Genomic DNA, 10957 nt, shown 5'->3' with positions numbered 1-10957 from the left:
GCTGAGTTACAAATGTTCCACAATAACCTATATGAGATGAAAGGAATCAAATATTCCTCCCAGGACAACCAGAAGAATTCCAAAAAGCTTTTTTTTTTTTGTTTCTGTCATGGTTTGACACTGGCACAATGCCAGCGCCCCCATGAAAATGCAACCTATCAATTTAATGCTGTGAAATGCAATTGAGAACAGAGCAAAGCAGGCCAAACTTAATAACAAGGGGGAAACTTTATTACACCACTACTACTACTACTGCTACTATAAAAGAAAAAAGAAAGGAAAAAAAACGCACATACAAAATTCAAAATTAAAACCTTTCAAAACATTCCTCCTTCCACCACCCAACTCTAATAAATCACAGCGAGACACATTTGGAGCCTTAATCAAGTCTTCACCCTCCACATAATCAATACTGAGTCCATCATGGGAAAGAGGAGTCTCCCTTGCACCACAGACCCCCAGGAAGCACAGCTGCCACCTCCTGTGTTTCCATGTCACACATGGCACTGCCCAGACACACCGGCCAGCGCGACACTCTCCTGTCCATGTCACAGTGCTCTCACCACCGTGCATGGACAGACTGCTTATAGGGCTCCTTTAAGGATGCTTTGCCAAGGACCAACAGGAACAACAGTCCACTGTCTCATTCTGGGACTACAATTCCCCCCATTTTCCCCTGGGGCCGAGGGTCCAAGAACAGAGATCACCTTCTCTTCTTCTCTGAAGACAGAGGGCATCATCACACCCTCAGCTTTCCTCTGTTCATTTCCTCTGGTAGTTGCTGAAGGAGTCTCTTGGCTCACCATTGCATCCCCCTAAAATGCAGTCTCTCTTGGAGGAAGGATTGGTTCAGTCTATGGCTGACAAGAAGAGTCCAGCCAATAGCCACTCCATCACCTCCCCCCAACCTTCTTTCCCTAACATCTGAGGTCCCAGGCTGTCTCTCTTTCCTTCAAATTGAGGAGGAGCAATATTTCACAAAGCCTTCATTTTTCAGGAAAGGGTTAAAAGTCCCAGACTCCCCGGACAGCTGAAATCTTGGCCCAGGACTCTGCTGGGCATCTTCCCCCTGCCTCCTTCTCCTCTGCCGGCAAACTCCCAGACGTCTGCAGGCTCTCTATCTCTTTCCCTCTAGGTTGGGGGCAGGGGGGGAACAAAGACATCCCAGATGTTCTCCACCCTTCTGTCTGCAGGAACTGGCCCAGCTCGGCTCCCAATCCTTCACCCCCTGGCCTACCTTCCCAGGCCATATGGCTTTTCCCCTCCCCCACCCAGCTCATGGCTGGGCAGGGGAGGTCTGCACTCTCCGATGACTGGAACCAAAGGAACCAAAGAGAGTGACGTCTGGGAATTCTGCTTTAACCCCTCTGTGTTCTCAGAGGCGTGTCCGCCCTCAATTGGTCACTCCAAGTGTCAGTATCCAAACCTGACCCCTGACTGGATTGATCTCTTCCTTCCGAAAAAATTCTTTCTGTGTCAAACCACGACAGTTTCCTTTAAATTGTGAAATATTTTTGCTATATTTTAAACTTTTATATATCATTAAAAATATAAATATACTGAATTTAAATACAGGATGGTATTAATTCACATTTTTCTATAATTACTATAGATAATTTTACATAACATATACAGAATAAAAAACCCTGAGAGTTTGCTACGAAAAAATATCAAATACTTCTGCTATTCAATTACTTATACCACTGTTTGGAATCACTGTGTATCATGATATACATTCCCAGATGCCTAAGGAAAATTTCTACCAGAGTTCTATTATTCCCTATTAAGAGCAAGTGAACATCTCTCTAGGGACTACACAGTTTTTCCCCTCTGAAAAAAAAAGAGGGAAGATCTTTTTATTTTCAAATTTTTGTTTTTCCAGTGCCAACTGTATTCCAGATCTTCAAGCAGACTTCACAACCCCAACAGAGACCCGTTATGAGCCCTTACTGTCGCCTTTGAGCTTGCTACTTCAAACTTTTTTCCCTGTAGATTTTCTCCCCAGTCTCTGCACCTGCCTTATGTACTTCTGTCAGTTTAAAAGCTGCAGTGAATCCTAAAAACAGGCTTGGACACAAAATGTGTCCTCAGTGCTTTTTGGGCATATCTACAGCACTTTGCTGACTATATACATGTTGGAATAATGCCACAAATATTAGTGTGAATAGCATCCATTATGATAATGAATGAGACTGAGAGCAAAGTGAATTGAAATCACTTGCAGAAACCCCCAGCACATTTTCTTTGGCTTTTTATCTCTGCAGCTGGCACGTGCTACAATAATTGTCTTGCTCACATTACTGTCTTCTTTGCTTGTCAATTGAGTTTGTTAAAGTTTCTTGTACCAGACATTTATTTGCAACCATTTCTAAGATCATGACTCTACTGCCTAAATCAGTTGTTGAAATTTGAATTCCATGCAGAAAATATTTAGGTATCAAGGTTATTTTTAAACTCAGTCATGTACAACACCTTCGCTTCCCTGCATACAACTAGTTCTTTGCAAGAGCTTGTTTATTGAAGCTTATTGAAAGAGTAGTAATTTCTCTTTTTTGCATTTTGAAGTTTCCACTGAGTTAATTTCCTGGAGGGATATTTCTGTCACTGTACAGCAAGTATACAAAGGACCTAGAATCAAACACAGGTCAGAGGTGACACAGTAGCATTATTCCCACAAAGCACCTCTACGGATACTGGCTGCTTATGGTGCATAAACAGGTTTTGGCATCCATAACAATTAATATAGATATGGGAAAATTAAGACCAAGTTGTACACCTATCTAAAACACATTTGGAATGGTTTGCCACACAGTGTTCCTGGAAAAACAACCTTTCACTGGTGACATATTTTCATTTCCTAAAGGAGAGAGGGGTTTTGAGAACATGTATTTTTATTAATTCTGCAACAACCAAAACTGAACTCTGGAAAATGTGTTTGATTTCTATGAAAATGTCATCCCTTTGGCTCTGACTTGCTAGCAGTGTTTTTTTTCCCAATGTTTTATTAACGTGACACTTTTACTTGAGAAAGTAACTGGCACATGCTGTATATTTTGTGTTCTCCCAAGAGAAAATGAAGCAAGAGCTTTAGAACGAACAGTGAAATGGTTCCTGCTTGTGTTTACTGACAACAGAAAGTGAACCTTTCAGTTATTTTGCTGTCTCTCCAGCCTAACATCCTCCAATGAGAGGATGGAATGCTGAGCTCCCTGCCACAGAGACGGATCTCTGCATGACTTACTGGTAGTGCAATGATCCAGTGAAACAGTGGCAACTTCATAAGGAAAATTGAGGATAACACACTTCAGAATTACAAAAAGGGTGGTCTAAAACATTATGTTTAAACTCAGTGAATGCAGCTGTTCCCCTCCAGTGCAAACTACCACCAGGAAAGGTGATATTATACAAGAGATCAAAGTTCTTGATTCCAGATGTCTTATTCAGCTAATCCTCACCTAATTTTGTTTAATGTGTCTCCATATATGTTTGCATAAAACAGAATTTAAGAAAATTTTGTAAGCATGGGTGCCAGCCCAGTCCACGAAGACCAAGAGAACTTCAGGCTCAGGAGAAATACGAAAAGAAGTTATCAGTTCCCAGAGCTTTAATACTGAAGTTTCAAGGGGATTAAATAACCTTGCTGGTGATAGGTATCTAGCTAGTACAAAGTTGATAATTCAAGCTATGAAGTTTTTTTTTTTTTTCCTCACTGATGAGGCATTCCTAGAAAAAGAATTCCAAAAAGCTTTCCTCCAGTGAGATTGGAAAGCATTTGAGCCTTGTATTTGTCATTTATTCAAATTAAATACCCTAATACATCTAAGGTCAGATAAAGGTGGATTTCTTCTGTTACTTTCTGTCTTAATTTTATCAACCATATTCTCAGCTTTTTCACAACAGAGGAGAAGTGATGTCCTTCGCAGCTGTGTCTCCCATTCATGAAATATACAGAAGTAACCTGGTAATTCTGCTTAGCTAGCAAGGTGATGCAGGCAGTAAAAGAAAATAATGTGGAACATTTTACAGACCAAAGACATGCCCTGATAAACACCATGTGTGTGTTTATAACATGTAGATGCAGACAAGGTGGGAAAGAGAGAAGTTTAAATGGAATATTGTGGTTTTCAAAATATTTTAAAGGTAATGTCCAATCCAAACCCCGCCCTGATACAGCCTGTGGCCATGTCCTCTTCTCCTGTCACTAGCTGCCTGGGAGAAAAGGCCAACTCCTACTTTGCTACAACCATGTGGAGCAGAATGGCAAACACTGGAAAGAGCAGATGGTAGCGATCTAAATAAATTACCAGCAAGCGATGGTTCTGCTTGCTGGTAATTTATTTAGAAGATACCAATACTGAAGTCTTTATCTTCAGTCATTTGTCACAGGTATATGCCTCTACCATTCCTACCCTTACGTGCCCAGATCTCTTTTGCATCACTAACATTTTACCTTCTTACCTACAAAGGTATCCAAAATGAAAACAGTAGAGTTCTGTCTACAGTTAAACTACCCCTCTCTTTATTGCAGTCGAAGTGGGAAATCCAAGCCAAGGAAGACAAAAAAAAAACTCCCCATCCAAAGCTGAAACTTTGGAAAACTCGGGTTTTGGGTGTGCAGAAGCATTACCCAGCATTAAACTGTTTATTAGGAGGCATTATTTTCCTATGTCAAGAATATCTGCCATGATACTTGTGCTATATTTGATTTGTTTCACTTTAAATCACATATCTGTTATTATCAAAAGTCTTTAGTGGAGGCTCTGAGAGGCTATTTCCCTTAACACAGCTGTGAGACACAATTGGCAGCACCACACAATCCAGATGTAGACTGGCTACAACGACATTTTCCAATGTGAGATAAGGCAGCAGCTTTGATCGTTGGCTATCTGTTGTCCTCTATGACAATGGTTCTTCTTGGATAGGTCTCAACATCCACAAATATGTAGCGGACCTCGAATCTTCCTGTTTCAAGATTCTGGAAAGAAAAAAATTTCAGAATGTCTTTTTCTCTTTGGTAGTTTAAATTCAAGATTAAGCTTGTCAGGTATATCACGCAATTGTACATACCTCTTTGACTTCCACATGGACTGTTCCCTGTTTCCCTGATTCAGTGCCCTCAATATAGAACTTCAAACGCATATGTTTCAGTCCGTCCTTTACGTATTCAATGTGACTAAAAACAGCAACACACAAAAAAAACCCCAACCACCCAGCAAGAATACAGATTATATGCTAGTTAAGTCTTCAAATTTAAACTTACTTAGAGGAGTTGCTTACTTATTTTGTAAGAAAGTGTATTCCGGTGGTGTCCTTATGCTACCTTGGCTTCCTTCTCTACTGCTCCTCTCAAGCTTTACTGTGAGTGCCTAAGGACTAGTGGAGTTAGAAGAGCTAATTAGCTGCTGAGGATTAAGAGATCAAATGCTTAAATGTCCTCACCCCAGTCCTCCCCTCAAAACTGAAAAGCAATCCACTGCTGAAGACTATGGAAATTCCTTGTATTTATTCTTAAAAAAACCCCAGATTTGGAGCCCGATATCTAGAAAGGGACCCCACATCACCAAGACTTCTGGAATTTTTTTAGGCACTTAAACTAAGTTATCAAGCCAAAACACACACACAGCATGTTTTTTCAAATTAATTATCAGGTTGGTTAAACCACATCAAAACAAACAGTTTACTATGTGCTTTACTTACTTTGGCAATAATTTTGTTCTGCTGAAACTGTGTAACTTTGTCACTGATATGAGATCTCCAACCTAAATGCTGGTATTTAGACTGGAGTTGAGTTATGCTCAAGTATTAAACAAATAGCACATCACTTTCAAAGTGACCATTTTGGGAAACTAAAGATCCCATGAGATTTCTGGTGCCAGTTTATGTTTCCTACTGAAATTATTAACTGCTGTTTAACACCAATCTCTGATTTTCATCAGTCATGCCCAGGTACACACTGTGAAATAAACTTCCAATACAGTTTAAAGTGACATGATGGGGTAGAGAGAACAAATACGAACAAAGAGCCTTACTCCAGTAAATTTACATTCAAGGTGTTCATACACAAAAAAACCCTGTAGATTTTTGAGATAAATATTTAAGATAATTTTTATACTGCAGATGCAAACTCTACAATCTTATACAGTTCTCAGCTCAAAAAATTATTTAAAACACAAAGCATCAAAATTACGGAAATTAAATACTAGGAAAGCTGATTCATAGTACATTTGCTTATTTACAGACGTGCTCAGAATGTTTGTCAATTTCATTTAGAAATTTCACTTTAAACATTATTTCACTGAGTCTGTTAAAGAGATAAAGCTTCGAGCAGTAAAAGTCACTTTCCTCAGACAATATAAAAAAATCTCAATTTCATGGTTCAACCTGTGTCTGGGCTTATGTATCATATCCTATGTTACCTCACCGAATACATTTCTGCCAAATAACCCAATTAAGCAGGGACAACTTATGTTTTGTAAGAAATAATTTTGTTGGTTCTTTCAAAAGGAAAGTAACAGACACACTCATTAAAGGTTTAGGTGATAGAAGTTCTGTTAAATACACAGTAGAGGTATTGCCTCAAGTACCAAAAAGCATTTTGCATATCAGCTCAGTATAGTTTCAGACTGTAAACTTCTGTCAGATTACTGCTCCCCCTATGCAAGCCTACGCCTCTGTACTACTCTTTTCAGAGTCATCCGATTTTTTGGAGAGCTATGTCTACCATGATGACCATTGCTTGTTTTGAGGCACTCAGAATTGGAATTTTAAATTGTATGTACACAGTACTCAGTGGTATACGGCACTAAGTATACTGCAAAAAATGTCTATGTTAAATCAAAAGTGACAGGATTTGTCACATACAGTTCATCACTCTAGAACTAACTTCTGATCCAAAGATGTCTTTGCTGTGCAAAAACAGATGTCTTTATGGGGCAAACACCAAGGGGTACCTGACATGCTGTCGTCTTCCTCTTCTTGTTGCCTCTCCGTAGCCTTTAATAGAGTCACCAAAAACACCAATTATCTACAAGAGAAAAGAGGTTTGAGCTGTCAGAAGGGATCACATACAAAAAGCTATTCCAGTATCAGCTCATGCCTCTCCTGTGAATGCATGTTCTTTTAACAAAATGCCCCTGGAGAATTTAATGCGTCAAGAATACAAGTGTTTATAAAAAAAAAAAAAAACAGTTTAAGGAAAACTCCTCTGTATTCCAGTCCTTTTTATTATTTTCAGTCCTGTATTCAATGTCTAAAATAAATCCTATTGATATCTTCCATTTGTACTGTTCTTTGAGATGAAGACATGTAAACTGACATTTTGTATAAAATGAAAAAATGGAAAAAAAAAAAACCACAAAATATTTGTTCATGTCTCCTCCAAGAGAATATATTTCAAAGTTTAAGATGCAAATGCATTCTCCTTCATATTATCTAAAAAACACTACGGAATTAGAAATTCAGTAACTTTTTTTTCAGATCTATAAAGTCAGAGTAGATCACTTTATTCTTAAACCTACTTTAAATTTGGTTAGAAGAGGAGGTTAAGTTTTACTGTGCAAGTACTGGGAAGGTGTTTTAATTCTACAAATTTGTTCCAAAGCAGTTTCATTTCTATTCGAGCAACTTCATTTCTAGGTTATCCTCAAAGACATCTGTGGCAATCTTGTGTGAAGGGTTCTTTGTCTGAAGTATTTTCAAAATCTAGTTTCACATTGATTTTTGGTTATTTCTAGCTATGATGACTGTGTGATCCCATGACTGTTCTCCACCTGTTTTCCAGTTAGCCAAATGAAGAATTTAGATTCCTGGGTATCAGTGCAGTGCCTCACAGAATGACAGAACAATAGTGAAGTGCCACAATAGAGTAAGTGTGCTGAGAAAAGGCATCAGATAAGATCAACAGAGCTTAGTGGGACCAATTGCCTCTCTGACCCACAGAATTCAAGTGCTACATTTAACAGGCACTCAAAAAAGTCCCAAAAACTTTCTGTATGGTGACACAAGCACATGCTCTGAAGGGCAGACTGTATTTCCATCAGTTTTTGTGCTGTGGCATGCTCATTTGCCTTCTAGCAGGCTAGTTCACACAATCTCAATGTTTGCACTGTTTTGGACTAATGGAGGCTCTGCTCTGGAGCTGACACACCCCATGCCAACTAAAAGCACTGGCAGAACTGCTAAAGCACCAAGTGGGTCTTCACATAGCTTGTGAGATTCCTTACGCAAAGTTTTGACTTAAGAGAGACAGTAACTACTGAGAGACACAAACTTATGTCTAAAGCTCAAAAACCAACCTCAGGATGAGATCTGCACTTCTCCAAGGCATCTCCATAGATCTTATTTGGACTAGAAGAAGAGAATAGCTCTTTAAAAATCACATAGAACAAACCACCTGTAACAGAAACAACATCAGATGGAATGAAAACTTATCAAACCAAATGGAATTAATGAAAAGTGTCTTCTGATAAAAAATGTAATTTTAAAAAATAACCTGTAACACCAATTCCAACAAGCACCACAATAAAATAGGTAAAGTCTCTTCCAGCTTCTTTCACTGAAATGAAACAGAAAACAACATGTAAGTTACAACCTTGGGTAATAACACTTCTATGACTTTCTTACATAAATGCTATTCTGTTAGTCTGTAGCTCAAACAACATTTTAGCAGAAGAAAAAGTTCCAGTAAGTTTCCATAATGCTTCATTGCTGTAAAAGATACCATGGAACATCTCTTATATTTTACAGGGCATGTTTGCATTTCTGTGTCAAGACTTATTATTTCTGTTTGCCAGATGTTTTCAAGATCCAAAGTAGCAATTACTGCTGCTTTTTGGGTGTGTGAGAGCTAGACTTTTTAGGAACTAATGAGGTATTTAGCACTGCAGTATTCACACTACTACCTAAACCTATAATCACTGCAATCCTTGTGTGAAGAAAAGAAGTAAAAAAAAAAAAGTGAAAGCTTTTAAGCTACACACAATGAAAATAACTGATTTTATGAATTAGCAATCAATACAACAATAAAAACAATTAGACCAAAATAATTTTTAAAAAACTTAATTAACTGCTGTTTGATTAGTTTTTATCTTTCAATTTTGATCTAAAGTACAAGTATCAGTATGTGCTGCAAAATAAGTCATACAAGATTCTCTGTTTCAATATATTTGAATACTTGGAAAGAGACCACCACTATCTTTTAGTGTGCATTTCAGTGGAGTACAAGTTATGGAGGAAATGTTAATAACTATCTCTACTGCAGCCTTCTAATCAGTTGAAGTTAGTTATGAAGTTTTTCATAAGTAATTTCAAAGTTATGAAGTTTTTCACAAGTCATTTCAAAGTACTGAAAGTGAGTGAGACCAACTAAAGTGAAGGCAATCCATAAAGAAACTACCATCACATGTACAACTTTGACAATTTTGTTGGAGATGAACTTGATCAACAGCCGTACAGACAGGCTACATGTGATAGGTATTTCTTCTGAAAGGGAAAATGAGAGGCTATTACATCTTGTGCCTGATAATTCTTAGATGAACAGGCTGTTTAGAAGTCACATAATTCTGACTGTGCAATGCATACACAGAAATATAACATCTGCTCCAAACAATACGATGTGAAAAGAAACCCGCTTGGTGTGCTGATATTTTTTTTTCCTAGATACTTGGTATTTGGAACTCCAAAACGTTAGCTGCAGAAGGAACAGCCTCCAGCCCTTCTGAGCAGCACACAGCATCCTCCTCCTTACCTTTCTGAGCCGCCGACACCAGCGTTTCCTCGTTCAGCGCCCTTTGCACGGACACATCTTTGCTCTCCCGGCCAGGTTTTGCAGCTTTCAGCCCTCCCGCCTGCGTCCCGAAGCTCCGAGCTCTGAGCAGCAGCGGGGGCCAGTGCCGCCACCGCGGGCAGCAGCGGGGCGCGGCGGCGGCGCCCAGGAGCGCCCACCCGCGAGTGGCGAGCAGCCAGCGGCCCGGGCAGCCCCGCCCGAGGGAGGCGGGCAGCGCCCGGGGCAGCACGCCGGGCATGGCTCCGCCGGCCCCGCAGCGGCTCGCCCGGGGCAGGTGAGCCGAACGGAGCTGGTGCCTCTCGCCACCGCACCAGGGACGCGCCCGGGCAGCCTCCGCGCCGAGCGGCCGCTGCTCCAGCTCAGGAGCCCACCTGCACCTTTACGGCTGCCCCGGCGGAAACGTTTGGGACGGCGGAGCAGCGAGCGGCGGCGGCGGGTCCTGGGAGCGGTAGTTCGAGCGGGCTCCCTCTCCCGCCCGGCGCCGGAGCGGCTCCCAGCGCGGTCACTACAGCGCCCGCAATGCCCAGCGCCGCCGCCGCCCTCCGCGGGCCGGGACCCCGCTCGTTCCAGGGCAGGGCGGGCGGCGCTGCCGCCGCGCCTGCGCTGCCGGTCGCCCTTTGGAAGCTGTGTTCTCATACGTGTTTTTCTTGGTCTTGCACACATTAAAGCGATGCAGTTGACGTTTCCACGGATGGAGACGGCTAGCGGGATCTGGGCAGGCTAAATCGATGGGCCGAGATCGATGGCACGAGGTTCAACAAGGCCAAGTGTGGGGTTCTGCTCACAACCGCAGGCAGCGCTGGGGACAGAGTGGCTGGAAAGGTGCTGGAAAAGGAGCTGGGGGGGTGGTGACAGCTGCTGAACGTGAGCCCGTGTGTGCCCAGGCGGCCAAAGCCAAAGGCTTCCTGGCCTCTATCGAAACCAGTGTTGTGAGCAGGATTAGGGAGGCGACTGTCCCGCTGTACTCGGCGCTGCTGAGGCCACGCCTTGAGTACTGTGTTCAGTAATGAAGCCCTCCGTTTATACTGAGCTGCTGGAGCGAGTGCAGAGAAAGGCAACGGAGCTGGTGAAGGGTCCGGAGCACAAGTTTTAGGAGGACCGGCTGAGGGAGCTGGGGATGTTTAGCTTGGAGAAAAGGAGGCTCAAGGGGACAAGGCGCTGCTGGGGCAGCGC

The 10957-nt window shown here is 41.6% G+C and overlaps 1 protein-coding gene across 1 annotated transcript; it reads right to left on the bottom strand.

The window, feature by feature from the left end:
• Positions 1 to 4599: 4599 nt before the first annotated feature.
• TIMM21 (translocase of inner mitochondrial membrane 21) lies at positions 4600 to 10184 on the bottom strand. Its single transcript, XM_021530899.2, has 6 exons — positions 9746 to 10184; positions 8492 to 8554; positions 8295 to 8392; positions 6951 to 7024; positions 5068 to 5173; positions 4600 to 4975 (listed from the first exon to the last, which is right to left on the bottom strand). The coding sequence occupies exons 1-6, from the start codon at positions 10020 to 10022 to the stop codon at positions 4883 to 4885; spliced, it is 711 nt and encodes a 236-aa protein (XP_021386574.2). The 5' UTR covers positions 10023 to 10184; the 3' UTR covers positions 4600 to 4882.
• Between the last annotated feature and the right edge of the window lie 773 nt (positions 10185 to 10957).

Source organism: Lonchura striata, chromosome 1 (assembly GCF_046129695.1).
Source record: "Lonchura striata isolate bLonStr1 chromosome 1, bLonStr1.mat, whole genome shotgun sequence".
Lineage (NCBI taxonomy): Eukaryota > Metazoa > Chordata > Aves > Passeriformes > Estrildidae > Lonchura > Lonchura striata.
This window is presented reverse-complemented; position numbering and strand designations above follow the sequence as displayed.